The following is a 25,225-nucleotide window of genomic DNA, read 5'->3' as shown; positions in this document are numbered from 1 at the left end:
AGATTAGCTTCGTATTTTGTGTTGTATACTATGGCTACTCCTTCTTTTCCTTGATTGTCATTACCTGAATATAACATTTTATATTTATTGCTCAGAAAGATCTCACCAGTTTTTGTCTTTTTTGTTTCTGTCACCCCTATTATGTCGATCTGGTACTTATCTAATTCCTCAGCTAGCTCCATTTCTTTGCCATTCAGGCTTCTTACGTTGATAGTACCGATCTTTAACTTTGGTGACGTTGAGTTGGGGTTTGTTTTCAGATTTGTTCCAGTAGCTGACTTTTCGCTGTTTGTCCTGGTTCCCTGGCGAAAATAACGGGGACCTTGTTTAACCGCGCGACGCCCTGGCCGGCATGAAATTTTGTCATGTTGTACCATCATTTTTTATTTTGGTTTAACCAATAAGAATACAATTTGGTCAGCTAAATCCCAAATTGCCAGCCCATCCTCGTTTGTTCAGTATCCAAGTAGATACCCAACAGGGTGCACCACGAGAAGGTGAGGATTGGACATTAGGTTTTCAGAAGCCCTGGTCGGTTCTCCACATTCCTTTAAAGGCTATGTGGAGGTCTCCTCTCAGTTATATAGTCCTTAAGGAAGATAAAAAAAAAGTCATTTTTTTTACTAAAAGACAAAATTTTACACGTTATAAAAATTGTAACTTACCTTAATATATAAAAAAAAAAAAAAATTCAAATTAATTTTTTCGATTTAACTATAACCATGCTAGAAATCAATTAACAAAACTCAGAAAACTTGGAAATTTATTCTAAATTTTCCTTTTTGAATTTAGATGAACATGATATGAAAATAATATTAAAAAAGAATAAACTTAAATTTGAAAAAAACAAAAAAAAACATACATAATGCAGTCCCCCCATCTGTCAGTTCGCTATCTGTGGTTTCACTATGTACGGTCAACCCTTGTCCGAAAATATTAAATGGAACATTCCAGAAATAAACAATTTATAATTACATTGGCAAAGTGGATATTATATCCAACATTATTTCAAAGCTGAATGTTTGTAGAAACTCTGAAAGTTTCATAAGTTGATGTGAGAGCTTACGAGAATACAATCCTCGGCATCTCTGAGTTGTCTTAGCGACTTAAGTCAAATAGTGTAAGCTAAGACAACTTGAGGATGTTGAGGATTCACATAAGCTCTCAGGTCAACTTACAAAACTTTCATAGTTTCTACAAACATTCGGCTTTGAAATAGTGTTGAATATAATATCCACTTTGCCTATGTAATTTTACATTGCTGAAATGAACCATATGGCTCTTTCTTTTAGTAATAGACAATTCATAAGTTTTAAATTGTGCGCTGTTCTGAGTAGTTCTTGGTTATCAGATTGACTGTCGCAGTATCGCAGCACTTGTGTTCAAGTAACCCTTATTTTACTTAACGATGGCCCCAAAGCACAAGGATAGTGATGCTGGCAATTTGGATATGCCAAAGAAAAGCTGTAAAGGGCTTCCTTTTAAGCGAAAAAGATGAAAGTTCTTGACTTCATAAAATAATGAATAAATAATAATAAAAAAATGTATGCTGAGGTTGCTAAGATTCCATTCACATTCAGATAACTTTTATGTCAGTAAGTTGTTATAATTGTTCTATTTTATTATTAGTTATTGTTGTTAATCTCTTACTTTTAATTTATAAATTAAATATTTCTCAGCTTAATTTATAAATTAAACTTTATCATAGGTATGTATGTATGTATAAGAAAAAACATAGTATATATACAAGGTTCAGTACTATCCACAGTTTCAGGTATCTGCAGGGTGTCTTGGAACATAATTCCCGGGGATAAGGAGGGGGGGGGGAGATTACAGTATTCGACAGGATTACTTTATTTCTTTATTTTTGTCAACTGTTTTATTTCAAAACTGTGTAAAAACAGGATTCGGTGCATATTTATGTACACACACACACACCACACACACGAGACTGTCTATGATAGTTTCAAGCAGGGAGAAAATACAGCTACTACTTCCTTATAAAGATCATTATTGCCTGAATATGATATCTTGTAGTTTTTATTTAGAAGAATCTCATATGTTTTTGTATTCTTTGTTTTGGTAATATCAATATAATACTTCTTGAATTTTCTGATGCTGAGTTGGAGTTTGTTCCAGCAGCTGACTTTTCACTGTTCATTCTGGTTTCATAGATGAAGACAGTGAGGGTCCTGTTTAACCAATTAAAGCCCTAGCTGGCATGACATTTCATCTTGTTGTACTATTACTATCTTTTGGTTTATGTCAATACAGAACATGCAACTAAATACTAAATTGCCAGCCCACCCTCACTGTTCAATATCCAGGTTAACCTATTAAGAGAATGAATGTATCATAAGGTGAGGATTGGACATAAAGTCAGTTCTTCAAATTTCTTAAAAAGCCATGCAGCACTTTAAACCTTAAGCAGTCCCACTTTTTTTTTTTTTTTTTTTTTTTTTTTAATGCAGTGAATCTTTAGCCTCATACCACTAATTACCATAACAAAGAATTCAACAAGAATAACCAACCTTTTTCTTTAGCACTGAAGTCATCATAAATAGAGAGCCAATAATCTTCCATAATGTAACAATAATTATGGGAATAATAAAAATTTAAATAATATTTAAAATAATTTTATTCCTACAAGAATTACAGTATTCATTTTTCAAAATTCATGTTACTCTAAGTTTTTATTTGCTGTTCTTTACTTTAAATTTTGTTTTTACTTTTCTTAATGGATTTTTGAATGACTCTTCAATTTCTTTTTTTGCATGTTCATCAAGTGGGCCATTTCATGTGTAATGACAAGCCATGCTACTGAGAAGTATGAATTGGTGACTGGATTAATATATCCATATTTTGAAAGAGCACATGTAATTATAAAACTGGAAATTTACAGCATCTTATAAATTCTAGTAAGTCATAGCATAAGCAACACTAACAAAAATTCATGCATGTAAAACTGCAGATGACAGAAGAACAAATGAATTTATAAAAGTAATATTCATGGGAACAACTTCAGATAAGGAACTTCAGGTCTAAAATAAAACTTTCTGAAAAGCTGTGTCAACATATTATATGATTAATATGCTACTAAATTAAAATTAATGAAATAATTTTAGAGGGTTCAGTACAAAAGTGAGAGAATAATTGTGACTAATACCCACCAGAATAGATTCTTGTGCCAATGGAATCTGATACCACCTGACCAGTTAAATCCACTTCAATACATGAATTAATAGCAGTTACTTTGGGATTGCGTGAAATGATAGTTGTGTCATTCACATAATCCACTATCAACATCACTGTAAACAAAAAAAGAAAGGGTAACAGGTTAATTATCCAATTTGCATGCAAAATAAACTAATAATAAAGCTTTGATTAAAAGAAAGAAAGGATACTAACTGTCCATTGTCATTTTATAGCTGAGTAAGCATTCCACTAACAAAATATTTATTCTGAAGAAATAATTTTTATATTATAGAATATAATGTGTTGTTGTAGAAAGTTTTTTACCTTGGGTATACTATACATTAAAGATATCAAGCAATTTTATAAACTTGATTTTAATCCTTTTCCCCAAGTAAGCAAACAAGCAGGTAAGTCAAGTTGGCGCCTGAAATATTTTCAGGTCTGAGGCAACTCATGGTAAAGGTGGAGTAAGCTCTGATCACTTTCCTTAGTATCTCCCATAATCCAAAGCACATCTCCTTGCAGACAGAGTTCTGGATAGAACTCTGTCTTATAAACAGCATATCATTAATATCGCTGCTAAAGTTCCCACCAGAAACAACATAGTTCAGAAGCTTTGTGGTACTATATGGGGTTCAAGTGTCACAACTCTGAGGTGCACCATCATGGGACTAGTTTACAGTGCAGCAGAGTATGGCACTCCTGTCTGGCTGAATAGTTACCATGTCAACAAACTAGGTGCTCAACTTAACTCCACTATGCATTTAATAACAGGTTGCATTAGGAGTACACCCTTACAATGGCTCTCCGCTTTGAGCCATATTGCTCCTCCGGAACGGTGACGACAGGAAGCCTTGCTTTGTGAATATAAAAGAATTTTAAATAAACGAAACCTCCCAATACATGAATTTATTCCAGATGCTTTATCTAAGTCTAAAATCCAGAAGATCTGCTATAAAAACTGCCCATAATCTTCTTAGCCAGAATGACAGTATGGTGAGTAGGTGGGATGTACTGTGGTCCCAAGCAGTATCACCTAAAGTTCGTAATTACATAAACATCTTCCAAAAACTATCTGGATTTGACCTGCCCAGGAATATATGGACGACGGCTAACAGGATTCGTACAGGCCATGATGTATGTGGAGACTTACTTTCAAAGTGGGGTGAGATATCAAATCACTACTGTCCCTGTGGAGCCAAGACCTAAACCATTTGCCATATAGTACAGGAACGTGAGCTGACAGCATATCCAGGTACTTTAAGGATATTTTTGACCTATCCCCAGAGGCAATCGATTGGATTAAAAACCTAAATGTTAAAATATGATTAATCTTTTCTCTGATGTTTGTCATAAATTTCATGTTTGTATTTTGCCTGAATGTAGATGTTTTACTTTTTATTTATATTATCATATATGTGTGTGTATCTTATCTATATTTATGTGTATTTTATCTTATTGTCTTTTAACCATGTGTACAAGCCATAAGATAAATAAATAAGTAGGTAGTAATTTGTTGAATTTAGCTGGGAGATATAAGATAGGTAAGAGGGGGTTTGTTATATTCATAATAAAAAGATAGTGAAGTAGAGTATTAGAAGAAGTATACAAAATTTAGTTTTTACTCTAATGGCTGAAAATATGTCAAATGGTTGTTGGAAACCAATTATAGAAGCGGAGAATTTATTTATGAGATAGAAATTAGATGGTTGTTTTGGCTGGAGGCTAGATTAATTAAAAATTTATGTACGATAATTATTTAGTGTTAATATTGTATGTATTTGAGTATAAATATGTTTAAAAAAATAATAAATAAAAATATCCTCCTTCTCTCCTCCAAAGTCTTTTCATTTCCAAAGAAGGCAAGCAAAATTCTTTAAAGCCATAAGTTGTGAAAATTAGTAGACAGCTATAGTCTTCAACCTCAATGATCATCATGAACATAGAGCATGGCTGATAACCATCAACATCTTGTGTTCCTAGCTCTAACCAGTATCACTGTGAAAAAATAATGGAAGTCCTACAGTCAATTTTTTGGACTTCAGTAACAAATCCTGACTTTTCAGGAAGGGGAGGAGGAGAGCTACTTTCCTGAGGTTAAGATCAATTAACCTCAGAACCCCCCCCCCCCACAAATCATTAGAAGTTCCTCTAGTTAGCGACTAGAACAGAACTTATGTTTTTCTTCTGTTGAAGTAGTGTCATTGAAGTTATGAGGCTAGATGCCAAAAAATACAAGAATTAAAAAAAAAAAAAGTGTGAAGATCATGTTAAGTGTACTGGTTTGGCTACAATATGATTACTCAGTATGTGGTTCCTGCTGTTAATTTTTTTCCCTTCAGAACTGAGGTGGACTGTGGCCAAAGTTTGAGGTTTATTTTCTTCAGTTTTCCTCTCATAAACCAACCTTGAACATATATGGTAGCAGTTATACTTATTGCAAAGATATAAAGTATGAATGCATGTTTTATGGCACTGCTACTCAATATGGACTTAAGTCTACTGGTGAAAGAAATATACAAACGTACTCAAAAAGGCTGGTATCTTGGAGAGGGCGCTAGTGGGTCAAGCGCTACGGACGTGTTTTGAAGAGCTCCTGATTCAGATAAGTTTTACTAGGAATAATTAAGTATATATGCGTAATTGTTTAAGTAAGAGCGGCTGTAAACGTTGTACGCTACCGATATTATTAGTGTGGGGTTTTTTTTCTTGCTTAAACTAAATATGAAAACATTAATATTAGACCTAGTAACCTGCAGAGAAAAAAAAAAAAAAAAAAAAAAATGGCGGCGGCATTGTCATTCCATGATTTTAATTTGGATTTCAGTCGGTTCGTTAAGTGTGAGGTCTGTTATATGTATTCCTTCGATTACATAAATGATTTGTGGATGTTTAGTGCAGATGGAAGAAGGGTGTGTGTGAAACGTGACCTGAACGAGGAATTGATGAATGCGAATATGAAGTTGATGACAGAAAGTGCTAGTACCGATTGTGTCGCGAGTGCACATTTGAAAGAGAAGGATGGTGAGAAGACAGGAGAAAAAATGTTAAAAAATCAGGAAAAAAGAAAAAGAGCAATTTGACAACCGTAACGGATGTTAAAAGGGACGAAAGTGAGGCGGAAAGAAACGAAATTGAGAGAACGAATGAAAGTAGAAATGGCGTGATGCAGAAATCGCAAGTAAAAAAAATCGAAAGAATGAATGATAGCAAAAAAAGAATGACTGATGGCGAAAGTTGGACGCATGTTGGAACGAAAGTACTGAACCAAAGAAAGATGAATGACAGTAAAAGTGAGAAGAATGATAGCGAAAGCTGGACGCATGTTGGACCGAAAGTACGGAAACAAAGAAGGATGAATGAGAGGGAAAGTGAAAAGAGGGGGTCGAGAGTTAGAAAGATTTAATGATAGAGTGAATGTGTCACGAGGTTCGGAAGGTGAATTGGATTGGATGAAGCAAGAAATGACATGGATGCGGAATGAAATTAAGAGAATTCAGGTCAAAACTATTAAAATAAATCATGATGGCATGAAAGAGTTAACAAAAGATGAGCGAGTGGCGTTGTATGGCAACTCCATTATTAAAGGTGTGCTAGAGGATAAAATGCACAAGGTATGTTTTCCAGGCAGTAAAATGAGTAGAGTGATTGAGGCATTGAATATGAGGCGGGAACGAGCAAAAGAGTTAATTGTATTAATTGGTACAAATGATTTGAGAGAGAACAAAGAGCATGTCAAAATGAATGTCAGGAGACTGCTTGGAAAGATAAAGGAGAATAGTGTGACAGGAAGGGTAGTCAGTGTGTTGCCTAGGTATGATTGTGGTGAAATGAGGCGGAGAGCAAGGATTATGAATGATATTCTGGCTGAAATGTGTGAGGAGATGGGAGTACAGTTTGTTAATGTGTGGAATGAGTTTGAGGGACGAAGTGAGCTGTATGGGAGCGATGGACTGCATTTGAGTGGTTATGGTGTGAGTCGCTTGGAGAGACTGCTGCTGGAAAGTGGAGAAGTGAATAGAGAGAATGAATCAGATAGAGAGGGGAGTGATGTGGAAGAGCAGGAGAGTAAGACGGGAGAGATTGAAGGAGTGGAAATGAATGGGGAAGTGAGTGGTATGAGTATAGAAAATGAGAGAACGGGTGTGCAAGAGGAGCAGGGAAACGGGGAGGCTCAGGGTGGACAGGGATACACAGCGTGAGAAAGGTGGATGCTCCAAGAGGAGGTGAGAGCATGTGTAGGCAGGAAAGTAATGGGATGATCAGGGATCAAAAGGAAACAGATGGAATTGCAAAGGGTTCTAAAATGAAGAAGCAGAAAGGGAAATGGCCCCAGTCCAGCATGGAGAGATCACATCGAGTGAGTGGTATCAGTGGAACTAGCTGTAGATCCAGAAATGAGTTGTTGTGTTTGTATACCAATGCTAGAAGTATAAGAAACAAGGCGGATGAAATAGTTGCACTAATTGCGTCTGTGCACCCAGAGATTGTTGGAATAAGTGACACATGGTTAGATGAGGATGACATCCTGACAGGAATAGAGATGGAAAGGTATGATGTGTTTCGTGAGGATAGAAGGGGTAAAAAGGGAGGGGGAGTGCTATTGATGATAGAGAAAGAGTTATGTCCATACAAGGTAGAGATGCAAGAGGGAAATGGGATCAGTGGTTTTGAGGCAGTATGGTGTGAGATAGAGGTGAATAGAATCAAATACTTGGTGGGATGTTGTTATAGACCTGGTAATGTGGATGGTGGTGATAGTGAAATGTATAGTCAAATAAGCCAAGCAAATAAGAAAAGGGTGATCATTATGGGTGATTTTAATTATGGCAATATAGACTGGAATGAAGAGATAGCAACTGAAAGTAAAGAAAATGAGTTTCTTGAGTTTTTGAGGGATAACTACCTCAGACAATATGTAACAGAGGGCACAAGAGGATTAAGGGTCTTGGATTTGGTCATCTCATCGGAGGATGTAATTATCAATGAGGTATCAAATCATCCACCAATTGGTGAAAGTGACCATGAGGTGATTACTTGGGTGGTTGCCAGCAGTGCAAGGACCCCTGTGAAAAAAGGGTATATGTGGAACTACAAGGGGGGTGATTATGAAGAGCTCAGGAGACAGCTTGCAGGTGTAGCATGGAATGAGGAGTTAGCTGGAAAAGAGATCAATGCAGCTTGGGGGATTTTCAAAAAATATTTAGTGGATGCAATGTCTAAATGTATACCACGGGTGAGAAGGTTAAATAAGGTAGGTGTGAGATGGATGAATAAAGAGATTAAGCATGCAATACAGAGAAAAAGGGCATTGTGGAGGCAGCATAAGAGAAGTGGAAGTAACCAATTTCATGAGGTCTACAAAGACCAGGCAAGGAGGGTGACTTGGTTGGTGAGAGTAGCTAAAGAAAGGTATGAACAGCAGTTAGCTAATGAAGCTAAAAAGAATCCTAGGGAGTTCTTTTGATATGTAGCCAGCAAAAGAAAGAATGATTATGGAAGGATGACATTGATTGGAGGAAATGGTATAAAGACAGCTGTTGCAGAATGTGTGGTGGAGATACTTAATGAGCAGTTCATAAATATCTTTCAATCTTGTGAATGTGACTTCATGGAGAGATTAAGAGCAGATGATGATGGGGAGGAGAGACTGACTGTAAGTGAGCAAGAGGTGTTTGGGGAGTTGAGTAAACTAGATGTAAATAAGGCTGTGGGACTTGATAATATATCACTGCGTATTCTGAAGGAATGTGCCAGAGAGTTGACACCTGCCTTGACATATTTTTTTAATACGAGTCTTGCACTTGGTCAAGTCCCTAAAGAGTGGAAGGAGGGCAAGATTGTGCCACTTCATAAAGGAGGTGATCGAACTCAAGCATCAAAAACTATAGGCCTATCTGTGTGTCAGGTGTTGTGGTTAAGTTGTTGGAGAAGCTTGTGAGAACTTGGATCCAGAGTTGGGTTGACAACAATGGTATAATCTTTGATGGACAGCATGGATTTGCTAAAGGGAGGTCGTGTTTTAGTAATCTACTTACTTATTACAATAAAGTGACTGCTTCCTTGGACAGAGGAGAAGGATACACAGTAATATACTTGGATTTTGCAAAAGCTTTTGATAGAGTACCTCATGATAAGTTGACAGTCAAACTAGAGCAGATGGGGTTGGATATTAGATTAGTGCATTGGATTGGAGACTGGCTATCTGATAGGTATCAACAAGTTGTGTATGGGGGTGCAATATCCAGGAAAAGGAAAGTCACTAGTGGAGTGCCTCAGGGATCTGTTTTAGGGCCATTACTATTTAACTTGTATATTAATGATATTGGCGAAGATTTGGATGGAGATATTCAGTTGTTTGCAGATGATGCAAAGTTGGGATGAACCATAAAGAGTAGTGAAGATGTTGTGGCCTTGCAAAAAGACTTGAATAAATTGAGTGATTGGGCAAGCAAATGGGGATGCGAGTTCAATGTTGCAAAATGTAAGGTTTTAAAATTTGGAAAACAAAGATGGGATGCAGAATTTATGCTTGGTGAGAATATATTGTTGGAAGTAGAGGAAATAAGAGATCTGGGAGTGATAGTGGATAAGGATCTAAAATTTAGGGGACACATCGCCAAAATTGTGAAGACAACACAAAGACTTCTGGGAATGATGAGGAGGACACTGACGTGTAGAAGTAGGGAGATTCTTGTTCCATTGTATAAGGCTTTGATTAGGCCACACATGGACTATTGTGCCCAGATTTGGTCACCTGGTTTTCCGAAGGATGAAGAGATGTTGGAAAGGGTCCAAAGGCGACTGACTAAGGTAGTTTCTGACCTCTGGAATGTCGAGTATGAGGAAAGATTGAAAAGATGTAATTTGCAGAGTCTAGTGGAGAGAAGGAAGAGGGGAGATATGATAGAGACCTACAAGTTGGTAAGGGGTTGTTATAGGATCAATGGTGGAGAAGTTCTACAGAGAATAGTGGGAGAACCAGAGGTCATCCCTGGAAACTGTATAAAGAGGGTGTGAGTAGGGGAGTGAGAGGCAGGTTTTTTTCGTGCAGAGTTGTGAATGATTGGGATGCCTTGCCTGAGAGTGTGGTGTCTGCAAGGAGTTTGAATGTGTTTAAGACCAGGTATGATGAGATGTGTGCGAGATAAAAGGACCTCCTAGATGATTCTTTGACTCCATGAGGTCTTGTTTAATAATAATAATAATAATAATAATAATCACTAACCTATAAATGGATTGTTGTCCATGAAGTCAAAAAGACGACGAGTCCCTATGGTAAAACTTCCCACAATCTTTCCTGGTTGAATATCTTTGCAACGGTTATTTATACATCCCTGCTCAACTAAATCAACAACACCATCACTGAACATTTCAGAATGTATTCCTAGATCTTTATGATTTTTCAGACTGGCTAAGACTGCATCTGGTATTGAGCCAATACCTGAAAAAGAAGCAATTTTATATGCAGAAAAAACATATACACATACCTTATATTTATTATATAATCATTAAATCTAATTCCCAAATATTCTATACAAACCAATTCAAGGTTTGTATAGAATAGTGGAAAATTCATAACTTATTTTGATGGTATTACAACACCAAAACAAAATATTAAATTATAAAAAGGATGTTTACTGACTGGCTTATATTTTGGTGGATTTCAAACCAGCATCTTCAGAGATAAACACCTATTACAGTTGTTGTTCATTAAGAGTTTGTAAATAACAGAAAAAGTTACTTCTTGCTAACAAAGAAACAATAAAGAAATAACTATAGATTTTTTCTAAAATCTATAAATCCAATACTGCCTTATATCATATAGTTGCTAGATAGTCCCACTTATAAACTTGCTCCAACAGTTAAGTCACTTGCCCTCCCCCTGCTTAACTACTTCTATTTAAAAATCTGTGCATTTCAAGTTACTAGCAAAAAAATCACATAATTATTTACTGACATACCACTAACTGGCAATCTTGATTTAATAGTCTAATTCCCCCCCCCCCACACACACAGGCACCCAATATCTTTGAATGATTCAAATTTACTATATATAGGTTACTTTACTTTGAAAGGAAATTTCTACCAATAAACAAATTAATGGTATTAAAATGTGTATTCCTTGCCTCTTTTCCCTAGCCAACTTTTACATGGATTTCAAAATTTCAAACCTTAAGGCTCTTGGGATTCCTTTGCAACTTACCTTACAAGTCAAGATCCAAAAATTCACTTTGCATCAGAAAAAAGAATCAAATCACTGTTTGCCTTTTCTTGACACATTAGTCACTCACCTTTCAGGTGGCTCATAATCTTTTTCCATTTATAGAAAGTCAACATATATGCACATGCTGGGAGATGTCTAGATAAACAATCACATCATCCAGCACAACCATATGGAATTCTCAAAACACTAACTCACAATCTCACTAACACACTATCCCACTTAACCACATAATCTGAAAAGAAAGCCAACGTACTTATAAAATACAATCTTAAACCACATATCAAATTAGCAACTCTGATCTGTACTCCTAAGGACAAACTCCATCCTCTTGCACATACTGGATTGTATGAAGTGCCATGTGACTGGCCTGCTACGAACAGACAGGAAGATCCATTAATTTTTTTTTAATGTGGCTCTACCCATGAAGGGTTTATATCTGAACCCATAGTACATTTATACATGTGTGGGGTTAAAGATTTTTTCTATTTTTAGATTATATTAACGGTATTACAAACACCAAAACAGAACATTAAATTGCAAAAAAGATGTTCAATGACTGGCTTAAGTTTTGTTGGATTTCAAACCAGCAGCCTCAGAGTCCTCATATGCAAGGACTTTAAGATCGTTTGTCCATTACAATTTGAACTGTTTCACTCATGTTGCATGTAATATATTGTGCTCTGAGGCTGGTGGTTTGAAATCCAACAAAACATAAGCCAGTCATTGAACATCTTTTTGCAATTTAATGTTCTGTTTTGGTGTTTGTAATACCGTTAATATAAGTTATGAATAACATCCAACACCTAAGCTTACAAACAAGATTCAAGTAGAAAATGAGGTGGTACTGGACTAAATGATAGTGCATGTGCTAGATAACGGGTGATTTTTCATTACTCAGAGTGAAAGTTATTTCTTTAACCTACCAATGATACTAATACACCATATGGTCTAACATTTTTTTAGTAGGCCATAAAAATGTTGTAGTATACAAAACAAGTTGAGTAACAAAATTATTTGTTACTCAACTTGTAACAAATAAAAAAAAAAAAAAAAAAGAAAAGAAACAGCATAGAATTATTCAGGTTGCAATTTCAGAAGAAATTTGATCTGCAGACATCAACACTGCTGCTGATTATTCATCACAATTAAAAGTTATCACACAAAAGCAGTGAACCAAGACTTTGTTCCTACATACTTCTTGATCAGACAACTAACTTGTATATCCAATGACCAAAAGGCACAGGGTTTTAAGATGATGAACAACAAGGCAACACTGCTCTTTCGTGTCAATAAAACTGGCACCCCACAAAGATAATGATGACTATATCCACAAAGTTAAACCACTCTGTGTAGAAAACTGAGTCCCATAAGAGTCTCCAACCCAAAAGACACGGCATTAGTGTTTTTGTATCACCAAAGCAAGAATGTTTGGATGACAGCATAGATTTTTCAAGGAATGGTTTCATAAACCCTTTGTGTCATCAGAGTGTGATCATTTAAGGAAAAAAAATACAGAACTGAAAGCACTTTTATTGCTGGACAACCTGTCTTACCCACCTTCATGCAAATAGCTCAACTTTATTCTGTCTTTATAAATCATGTTGGCAAAATAAAGTTGAGCTATTTGCAAAAGACTATGACCTCCAAGATCCAACATTTGGATCAAGGGCATTATACCAACCTTTAAAATGTACAAAAGAAAAATTTAATCAGATGAATAACTGATGAGGAAGTATCTATAACAGAATGCCTGAAGCAGATCATGCTGGGCAATGTTTTAGATTTAGATGGGGAATCATATCAGCATGTTGAAATGAGAAGTGTTGAGAGAGAGAAAGAGAGTTTTGCTTGAGGCATTCATCTAACTCTGAGGAAAAAAGAAAATGATTAAGAATAAGAGTTTGAATAAATTACACAAGGGAATGTCAACAAGACATTGATGAATGGATCCACATAGATGATGACTATATCCAACTTACAAATGCTTAAATGACCAGATGATTATAACAAATGCTCTAAATTCTCCATGGCGCAAACTGAAGTCACATTTGTGAGCAGAAAGAAACTGCACTTCAGTGGCTAGAATCAAAAAATTTAAATAGAATTCATATCCTTTATTTGAAATCAATTGTGGAAATTGCAAAAAAGAAAAGAGAGAGGGAGAGAGAGAGAGTAACAGTTAACTCAAGATTTGTTTATTAAAAAAACCAATGTAATCAGAACCTTTTTTTCCCAATATTAAGAAATTTCATTATTTTCTTTTACTTGACATAGTGCAAGTCACATCTTTCTTATCTATTACAGAAAAATATAAAATCAATATAATGTAGATTCACTTATATTATGGACCAAATGTTTTGACCCCACTGCCAGTATTATCAGATCTACAATGTTCTATTTATCATATTAAAAACTACATACAAAAACTACAGAATGAAATGAGAAAAATGAATGAAACTACTGACTTAATAAAGAAAGAGTCACACACTTCATTCAGCAAAGTAAAGCTGAATGTATGTAGAAACTATGAAAGTTTCGTAATTTTGACCAATAAACTTATGAGAATACAATCCTTGGCATCGGAGGTGACTTAGCTTGCACTACTTAAAAGAACATGACAGGTGCCCATGAGTCCATATATTTGCCTTTTATTAGTGCATTTGATAAAGGCCTGACAGCTATTTTGAACTGGTTGGTTCTCTTCAGAGATCAGACAAAAGCCTTAAGAGAGCAAAAACTCTTATTTAATACAAAGCAATCCAATGTCAGAGAGTGTATTTTACAACTTTAATACAACTCTCTGACATAGGATTGCTTTAGTATTGACTGGTCTCTGAAGAAAAGCAACCAGTTTGAAACAATTGTCAGGGCAGTGAAACCTTTATTAAATGCACTAATAAAAGGCAAATGTATGGACAATTAGCCAGAAATTGTGTTATTTTAAGCAGTGCAAACTAAGACAACCCATTCCTTAAGAAAACTCTTTCAATGAGTACACTGGTAGCTGGTACTGAAAGAAAATTTTCTCTGAGAAATTGTACTGCAGAGTAAGTTTACTCATTAAGCCTTTGAAATCCTTTTTTTTTTTTTTTTTTTTTGAAAAATTGAGTATGGTTTGTCCATTCCATGCAGTCATTTCAGCCATAGCATAATGGAAAGATTTTACTCATTTGTTATCTACAGCTTTTTTTTTTTTATTGATTATTCATTAATGTCAAATAATGTTTGTTGTTTTAATGGATTTACTTTTGATTCTGAGTGCTTAATTGTTCTTGCAACATGGTTTGATATTTCAATTTATTTTGTTGTTTGCATATTTATATTTTTTAAATTTTGAATTTCCACATAAATTGTATGAGTAAAACTTCTAAAGGCTTTTTTTTTTAATATTCATGGCCCAAACTATACTATTTTTCAACATTTTAAGACAACTTTTAACACTACATAATATGAACTAAAATAAAAATACCAAAAATGCAACAAGCCTTTGTATGCAGTCACATAAAGTAAGGAGAGGCTTTTCCTGATTTGCTGCATTTGTTACAATATGTAACAGGAATTTTTCTGCCTCAGCTGGCTGAATACTGAATTTTTCTAGTGATCTGGCTAAAGCAGAATATTGAAAAGCATAATGCATTGGCTGAATACCAAAAAAACAACAACTGAATATCTGGTGCCTTCCTACTGCTGACAACTTGAGATTGTATTAGCAATAAACAAGATCAAATATTCCATCAAAGATATACAGGATGACTATAATTAAAGTTGATGTTTTTGAAAGGCAGTAACTGGGTAACTACTCAGTGGAACGATTTAATATTTAACACGATGTGTACAGCAATGGAATTTTATTTTGCATAAAAATCAATATTAGTTCTAAAAACATTACATGCCAAATCCACAACATTTCGAATGAAACTCTACGTTCTATGGTTGAGTATGTGATTTTGCAATTTCAGCATGTTACCAACAACAGAGGACAACACACTGAGCATATTATTGTGTAACCACACAATGCACTGTGTGTACCCTACATTTTGAATTACCCACTACACCATTGCAGCACCACATATTGTTCTAGTGCTAATTTTAAGAACTAGCACTGGTTTTTGCACAAAATAAAATTCCATTGCTGCACACATCATCGTGTTATATAAGAAATCATTCTGCTGAGTAGTTACCCAGTTACAGCCTTTCAAATGTGAACTTTAATTATAATCACCCTGTATGTAGTATGAAACAATGCAATCGATCATCTATGAGCAATGCTATGAATCACCTGTTTCATAAGAGGTTGTTTCAAATTATGGCTGAAAAAAACTTCATGCACATTCAGAATTATATAAAGTGACTTAAAATGCCATACAAAGAATGGAGATTGCCCTTAGGAGAATGGATAAGGATCAATAGCTTCATATTTTTTTTTTTTTTTTATATCTGGTCCATACATGAAAGGCCACAAGACTTATAGTACACACTAGTGCTGTGGGGGGGGGGGGGATAGAAGAAAGGAGGAGTCTGTTCACATTTTGCTTGAACAGCTGAGAGTTGTAATTTTGGGGGGAAGGCAGAGTGGGGAAGACAGAAGTTCCAAAGGACAGAAGTAGGTGGAATAAAAGAGGAGGCAGTGAAGTTGGTTTGGTGAGTTTTAAGATGGAGAGTAAAAGAATGTTGGTTATCAGTGGCTCTTGTTTTAATGATTCTGGAGGAGAGTGAAGGAATAATAGTGGCCAATTCAGCAGAGAACTGTCCATGAAAATATCTGTAGCAGAAGCACAAGGCAAAAACTGAATGATTGTGAGAGAGGGAATTGAAGTGGGTTACAGTGGAATTGAAGTGTTTAAAAGGACGTGTACATTATATTCATATAGCACTTGGGATATCTTTTCAGATGTATCCTGTGTATAGGAGATGGAAACAGTTTTAGTATGATCTTATATATGTCAAGAGAGGATAGAGGTGAGGGACATGCAATATTTATTTTACATGGCTTGGAACCACTAGTTTTTTTTTTTTTAAGTATGTATAGGCAACTATTCTATGACAAGAGCTGTGTCAATGGAACAAACAGTTCTCCAGCTTTATATGTTAATGTTTTAAAGATACCACATTGTAATGCTAGATGGTGTGACTGTTTCTTTTAGTGTGCACTGGCTTTCTATAAAAAGAACTACAGTAAAACCCCAAAGTTACACGGTAGGCGGGACCAACAAAAAGCGCGTAACCCAGGGTATAATTTTGCATGTAATTTATATATACAAACATACAAAATATTAGTTAATAGGGACCAAAGGTTTACAAAAACACCTATTTTTTTAAGAAATATAATCATAATTGTAGTTTTTCATACATAAAAAAAAGAAAGTTATTTCGATGTCGATGGTTTCATAAAATCTAATAGATTCGTCTGACGGCATAATGTCTTTTTCTTCTCACACAAAATTTCTTCATAGCAAGCTAATGATTTTTTTATTCCTTGCCTTTTGTCTTGTGGCTACATTTCATTCCTCATTAGAATCTATGTCCTCCAAAATCTGTAAACCTTTCTTTTATGATTGTTCTTACTGTGGATTCCTGTAGATCAAACTTCTTTGCTAGCTCACAAATTTTCATTCTGCCTTCAAAATCCTTAATAATATTGAGTTTTGTTTCCAAAGTCAATGTTTTTCTTTTCTTGATAGCTGTAGAAGAATCGGACTTGCTTCTTTTGGATGACATTATTATTTTTTATGTGATAAAATTTTTATCAAGAACATAACATTAAACAATCGCAAGGTTTGTAGACTATAAAAATTGTGTATGAATGGAGACCACACGAAACACATCAGTGCTTGTTCACAGCATGTGCAACACTGGCGAATGCGGCGAGCGAAAGATACAACTAGTGGTGAGGCGTGAAGCGGAACGGGAATATGTACATATGAGAAACCACGTAACTACGGATTCGTGTAAGTCGGGGTATGACTGTATTTGAAGACATAAGCGACTGATATGCTAGGAATGGCAGATGGTTATCCAATTTCTTTTATCCATTATGGTTATTTTCGAGTTCAAAATAATGGAATGAAAAATGATTAATTGATTGGATTAATTACAAGAACAGTCTTCTAATGAAATGATACAGGTGGTTATCAAAATTAGAAGGTAAACATAATGATGACAACAAATGCAAAATGAAACTATTCTGCACAATAAATGGTAATCAATGAACCAACTTCTCATCCCACCTTCATTCTTTACACTGCTTTTCCATACTATTTTTTGAATGATTATAACATTCAGGTCTTCAACAACACACAAACAAATTTTCCTTTCCTCCTTCTAACTACTTACCCACATTGGCATTGTCATATAATAAGTCTTGCGATCCCTTGTGTGTGGGACTGATATTAATGGGAAAAAAAAAAATGCTCGAAAAAAGCAATTATTTTTATGCCTGAAGGAATGAAGGGATTGATGTTAGATGATAACATTGCATAACAATGGCTTCCAAAGCAGAAATACTATGTTACTAGTCTGGATTATATCGGTGTTGTTTGTGGGAAAGAAGATAAGAAAGAAACCTATGGTAGTTTTCTCATGCAGCTCAGCAAATACTATATGAGAACAGTTGCCCAGAAGACACAGATAGAAGGAATGACAGAGGATGAGAATTCAGTTGAGTGATTTTTGAAGATGGAAGAATCAGTACTGATCAGCAGTTATGTGCATTTTTAATGCAGTTTGGTAGAACAACCTAAGAAAAGATACAAGAGCAGAAACAGAACAACTTGAGTGAGTTTGTGCATGAACATGCACGACATGCTTATTCTTTAAATAAACTGTCCTCCTGTAGACATTGCTGAGAATTGTAATAGAAGTTTTCAGTTCACTATCCTCTAAATATAACAACATTCCAAGGTAAGAAGAACTGGGATCTGTATAATTATGGTTCGAGTTGTACAGGTGAAAGTAGTGTGTTGAGCAGAAAAGGACAGTTTTTTTTTTGTTGTTTGTATCAAAACAAAAAACAATCTAGTCCTGTATGAGATCAGTGTATTAACAAAAGGTAAGGAGGTGTAAGATGAGCTCTTTCTTGAGAGAAAGAAGACAACACTATCTTTATGGCAATGAAGATGAGAAGACTGTTCTTGTTCCACTGAAAATGGCAAGGAGTTAAGGTTTGTGGAATATCACAAAGATTCAAATGCTTGAACACTGCAATGTTTGTCAGATACAGACATAAAATGGAGTGTTATACTACTATCATCAGCAAAGTTATGGATAGAATTTAAGATCAGTGAGAAAGAGATTAGTTTATGTATAGGAAGCACAGGATAGGTGAAAGTGGAAAAGTTCTGAGCCACTACATCTGTCAAACTCTGTCATCCAATTCTAAAGGGTACACAGATAGTAACAGGGTAGTTGACTGAATAAGCCTCTAAGCCAGACCTAACTGTTTTTTTTTTTTTTGGAAATATTGAGAGCAACCATATAATTTTCTCCACACCATTTCATAGCCTATCAGCATGTGGGTTATGTGACTTGGTTGGAGAGATCTACTGTGGACTGAGATTGAAATCCATACTGATGGTTATCATCAGGAAGGAGAGTACAAGAAATGACTCCCATTATTTTTTATATAATTTAGGTGAGGACAGTGGGAGTGTGGTTTCATGGTAGACTTGTCATCCTATGTTATCTCTCTAGTCTTCAAGTTCATTAGAACTAAATGAGTTGTTAGTACTGAAGCTATTCAAGACTTGCCTGAAGTTTTCCTAGCAAAAGATCAGAAGATACAGGTAAGGAACTGTTCATTGTATAGCAGAAGCCATGCACTTCAGCTGAGGAGGAGAAGAATGACATCAAGAAATTGTTTTGTCTATGGGCAGTGTTGCTATGGTACCACCTGGATGTGAATTAGCAAAAACATGGAAGGGAAGAACTTGTGCCCAGACACCTTGGCTAGGGAAGAGACAGTATGGTAGTTTGAAGTAGATAAGTTTCCTGCATGTAGCCTTTAAAAGTTTGATTGGAATTTGTTATAGGTTTTATTTTTGTCCAATTACTCCAAGCTGCTAGCATAGGCTTGCTGTGAAGATCTTGTAAATTAATTTACAAGATCTTCACAAGAAACTTCTCTTTTCAATATGAAGTCATGCATCCTAAATAAGTAAAAGAACAAAGGTGTGCCTAAATTTTATTATTTATCACTATTTTGCTTCTAGTTGAATCATCAACACCATCAAACTCCCATATGGATCCTCAGGATATATAATAATAATAGTACTACATGAAACATTTACACATTACTAATATTCTACTGATAGTTTTCCTTCAAATTAGTCTTATCTGTCAGGATTCCAATGTTGTCAGATCTCGTATTTCAGACCTTAAGACATTTCTAACTGCATCAATTCACCTTGATCTTGGTCTTCCTCTCACTCTTTTTCCTACCAAACAACTGTTTTGCTAACCTTCCTTCTAACGTTCTGTTTAAATAAATAACCATACTACCTGAAATTAGCTCTGCACACACAGATTCTGAATGCTAACAATGTCAAGTCTGTCCTAATACATTCATTTTCTTAATATGATTCTACCACTGATGCCATCCATTCACTTCCCTGATTTTTTTCAGAACTCTCATATCTGTGGTCTCTAATCTTGGATTAATGTCATTTGTAACTCAGCTCTAAGATTTATAAGTTGAGAGTGGTTTCAACACTATCTTGCATATAGCTGGTTTAGTGTTTTGATTAATTTTTTTCTCTTATTTCATACATGTTTATTCAGTTTACTATCCCACTGACTATACTAGCTTTGTTCATTCTCTTGTCCATTAAATTTAATTTATTATTTAACTAAATATTTAATTTAATTTTCTATTTAAATAAGCTATTTAATTTTCCAGCCATCTTCACTAAACAATGTGCCTAAACAGATCTAATGTTTTATTTGTTCTACAGGTTCTACATTTAGGATGCAGCTAATGTTATTAACGTTAGCTGCATCTTAAATGTCATAGTCTATTTCTTTTTACTACTTAGGCAAATTTGTTACAGCAGTTAAATTTAGTTAAGGAATTCCACAGACTTGTACTAGACTTATTTAATTAAGAGTATAGCATCTGCATAAAATAAAGAGTTGAAATTAATGTATCCAATTCTGATATCATGTTTAATGCCACTTTCCTTCATAATGTGATGCATTCTAGTTGAATTTTGAGTTTAAAAGCAAGAGTTTTGATTTTTCTGTGAAATCGTCAGCAATTTCTTTTAGTTTATGAATAGCTTTCTGAAGTTTGTCCTCACAATCATGTGTATTTATCACATGGTCATCTGCAAAAAGTGTTCAAATTCACATTAGTAGATATTACATTACTTCGATCATTTTTTCTATTCCACTCTATTTAATGCTGTGAGTAGGCTATGGTTAGATAATCATAAAACTGTATTCTATTAACCAAATGTTCAACTTTTTTAAGCCATTTTAACTTTTTCAAGTGGTGAAATTCATCTACACCTAAAAATGAGCCAAACAACGGGATCGTTATTTGGCCCATTGTAGGTCACCATCATCATCATCAAATTCCTGCCATGTACCCTCAAGGGGCGTACAGGATACGATAGTACTACATGAAAAAAAATTACATCATTATTAATTTCCTATCTACAATTTTCCTCCAAATCAGTCTGTTACTTGTCAAGACTCCAACATTATCAGATCTTATATTTCTATCATTTAAAGCACTTTGTACCATATCAATCCACCTATATCTTGGTCTTCCTCTGGGTCGTTTTGCTGCCAACCTGGCAGAGAACACTTGTTGTGCTAATCTTTCCTCGCCCATTCTGTTTAAGTGACCATACCACCTGAGATTAGCTCTGCTAACGCATTCCTGGATGCAGACAATGTCAAGTTCTTTCCTAATATCCTCGTTTTTAATATGATACTGCCATTGATGCCATCTGTTCACGCCTATAATCTTTCTCAGGACTCTCATATCTGTGGTCTCTAGTCTTTGGTCAAGTGTTTTACTTCTGACCCAGCTCTCAGATCCATAAGTTAAAACTGGTTTGAACACTGTCTTGTATAGAGCTAATTTAGTGTTCTGACTAATTTCTCTCTTATTCCATATGAATTTATTCAATTGACTTCCAACCATACCAGCTTTGCTGATTCTGTTGTCTATTTCTATATTTAATTTACCATCTTCAGTAAAAATCGTGCCTAAATAGCTGAAATGTTTTACTTGTTCCACAGGTTCTCCATTCACAACACAGTTGATATTTTCAATGATTCTGCCTATTTTCATTGTTTTTGTCTTTTTAATGCTGACCTTCATACCATATCTATTACAACAGCTATTCAATTAAGTCAGAGAATCTTGCAGACTTGTAGCGGATTTATTTAGAAGTATAACATCGTCCGCAGAAAGCAAAGAGCTGACATTAATATCTCCAATTTTGATATCATGTTTAATACCACTTTCCTTCATAATGTGATCCATATAGATTATGAATAACAGAGGGGATAATGTACATCCTTATCTCACACCAGTTTTAACATTAAACCACCTTCCTGTACTTCCTTCAATTCTAACTGCTGACTTACAACTCAAATAAAGACTAAGTATTGCTTGATATAATGCCCCATTGACACCATATAACTGTAGCATATTGAATAGCTTCTCTCTTGGCACCTTGTCATATGTCTTTCCCAAATCGACAAAACTTAAATACAGATCTTTGTTATATTCCCATGATTTCTCCACTATTTGTTATAAGGTGAAGATCTGATCCTGACAGCCTCTATCTGACCTGAATTCAGCTTGTTCTTCACCAAGCTTTTCTTTCACAATTCTTCTCAACCGTTTCTCAAGTATACTTGCATAGATCTTGCCAGGAACACTCTGTAGGGAAATACCTCTGTAATTCTCACATTCAGTTTTATTTCCCTTTTTATATATGGGTACTATGAGAGCTCTACTCCAATCATCGGGAATTCGTCCCTCTGTCCAGGCTTTCTGAACTATGCAGTGCAGCCACTGTAAGACTCTTATACCACCATACTTCAGCATTTCTGGTCGAATATCATCTACTCCTGCTGCCTTTCCACATTTCAAGCCTTTGATGGCTTTTTCTACTTCAAGTATGGATATGTATTCCTGACTGCATGCTTGGTCAGTGTTTTTTACCACTGTGCTGTCATCACTGCTTGTTTCATTTAGCAGTTTTTCAAAGTAATTACTCCATACTTCAAGGATATCTTTTTCTCCCATTTTCACGTCACCTTTATCATCTCTAATTCCTTTTATAGTACTCTTTCCTCCATTCTTAAGCTTCTTCAACAACCTCCAGAATATTTTGCCACCTTCTTGATATTTATTTTCTATATTCTTGCCAAAGTCCTCCCATGACTTTTGTTTAGCTAGTTTTACACACTGTTTAGCTTTCTTACATTTGTCTCTGTATTCTGTAAGAGCACAAGCTGACTTATTTGACAGGAACTTTTGGTATGCTTTCTTCTTTTCCTTCACTGCCTCTTTAACTTCCTGTGTCCACCAGGGAGTTTTGATTTTTTTATCCTTACAGACAACCTCACCACATGCCTCTCTGGCAGAATCAATCAATGTTTTCTTCAGAGTTTGCCACTGAATCTCCAAGGTTTGATTCCTGTTCTCAAACTCTTTCAGTTTTTCTTCAATAATCTTTGTGTATTTTAGTCTACAGCTCACATCTGAGAGCTGCTCAACTTTTATTTGCTTTAAAACTTTCTTACATGTTATTCTTTTCAATATGAAATTCAATTTTATCCTGCTCAAGACTAAATAGTGATCACTTCCAATTTCAAATCCTCTGTACACTCTGGTGTCCTGCACCAGGGAGAAGACATCACTATCAACAATAACATAGTCAATGAGACTTTTCTTATTCCTTGCCTCTTCTCTCCATGTAAATTTGTGCACATTTTTATGTTGGAACATGGTGTTAGTAATAACCAGTCCATGTCCTGAGCAGAAATCCAACAGATATTTGCCATTATTATTAGCTTTGCTCTTTTCTCCAAATTTTTCCAAAATATTTTTGTATGTCTCACAATCATTTCCTACTCTGCTATTTAGATCCCCAACAAGGACCAACTTTTCCTTTTTCATTGTGTCAGTTGCTTTTCCTAAAGCGTCAAAAAATTCCTCCACTTCTACCTTAGTAGAACCTTCTGTGGGACCATAGGCACAAATAAGTCTCATTGTCCAGTTCCCCATTCTCATATTTGCCCACATTACTCTACTTGAGACTGACTGCCATTCAAGAAGATTAGCCCCAAATTTTGTGTTGAATACTATGGCTACTGCTTCTTTTCCTTGATTGTCATTGCCTGAATATAACATTTTGTATTTATTGCTCAGAAAGATCTCACTGGTTTTGGTCTTTTTTGTTTCAGTCACCCCTATTATGTCGATTTGGTACTTATCTAATTCCTCAGCTAGCTCCATTTCTTTGCCATTCAGGCTTCTTACGTTGATAGTACCGATCTTTAACTCTGGTGATGTTGAGTTGGGGTTTATTTTCAGATTTGTTCCAGTAGCTGACTTTTCGCTGTTTGCCCTGGTTCCCTGGCGAAAACAACGGGGGCCTTGTTTAACCGTGCGACGCCCCAGCCGGCATGAAATTTTGTCATGTTGTACCATCATTCTATATTTTGGTTTAACCAATAAGAATACAATTTGGTCGGCTAAATCCCAAATTGCCAGCCCATCCTCGTCCGTTCAGTATCCAAGTAGATACCCAACAGGGTGCACCACAAGAAGGTGAGGATTGGACATTAGGTCAGAAGCCCTGGTCGGTTCTCCGCATTCCTTTAAAGGCTATGTGGAGGTCTCCTCTCAGTTATACAGCTTTGACCCTTAAGCACCAATGATTTCTTATTTTTCTGCCTTTGCAAACAACTTCATTACATATATCTGTCTGAGTCAGTCAATGTTTTCTACATATTTTGTCAAATAGTTTCTAAGATTTGTTTTCAAACCCCCCCCCCCACTTCATTAATATTTGTACATTTGAAGCGGAAGAAATGTAGTACTGTTTATAGTTCATTCTTTTTGAAACTTCAGAAGATATATTTTTTTTTTTTTTTTTTTTTATCGGGATCAACACTACACTGCAGTCACTCTCTGTTTCAAATTCCCTGTACACTTTTGTATCTTGGACCAGTCTAAAAACATTAATAATAATGTAATTAAATGAAATAATTTATGCAAATTTCATGGTGTAGTAATGACCAGTCAATGTCCCCAAGCAAAAACCTGACAAGTGCTTATTATTTTCAATGCTGTTTTCTCCAAATTTTTACAAAAGATTTTTATGTGTAGGATTCATCTCATAATCTGTGGTTAAAGTTTCTAAAAAAATCTTTATTCTTTTCCTCAGCTACTTTCTCCAATGACTTGAAAAATTCTTTTACTTCTTTCATACTGAAATTTTTTTTTTTTTTTTTTTTTTTTTTTTTGTGGAACCACAAACACACAAGTCATATCATCAAATTCCTGCATATATCCTCATGGGGAGTACAGGATATTATGATAGTACTACATGAAAAACTTGCATCATTACTAACTTCGTATCAACAATTTTCCTCCAAATCAATCTGTTACCTGTGAAGATTAACATTATCAGATCTTCTTTTTCTGTCTTCTAAGGCCCTTTTTACCATAACAATCCACTTCTATCTTGGTCTTCCTCTACGTCTTTTTATTGCCAACTTGGCAGAGAACACTGTTTTTGCTAATCTTTCCTCTCCCATTCTGTTTAAGTGATAATA

General features: G+C 35.3%; 1 protein-coding gene across 1 annotated transcript in view; it reads right to left on the bottom strand.

The window, feature by feature from the left end:
• The window catches only part of LOC150100059 (succinyl-CoA:acetate/propanoyl-CoA:succinate CoA transferase), a 98,176-nt gene that overhangs the window by 21,492 nt on the left and 51,459 nt on the right, over positions 1 to 25,225 (bottom strand). The window contains exons 5-6 of the mRNA XM_090402764.1: positions 10,424 to 10,639; positions 3,171 to 3,308 (exon numbers count right to left, since the gene is read on the bottom strand). Of these exons, the coding sequence (XP_090258890.1) occupies positions 3,171 to 3,308; positions 10,424 to 10,639 (354 nt within the window). The remainder of the gene's footprint in view (positions 1 to 3,170; positions 3,309 to 10,423; positions 10,640 to 25,225) is intronic.

The sequence above is a fragment of the Typopeltis vanoorti genome, chromosome 13 (genome assembly GCF_054136105.1).
Source record: "Typopeltis vanoorti isolate ZY-2024b chromosome 13, IOZ_Tvanoo_1.0, whole genome shotgun sequence".
Lineage (NCBI taxonomy): Eukaryota > Metazoa > Arthropoda > Arachnida > Uropygi > Thelyphonidae > Typopeltis > Typopeltis vanoorti.
The sequence above is the reverse complement of the archived record's forward strand: the minus strand, read 5'-3'. Positions and strand labels throughout refer to the sequence as shown.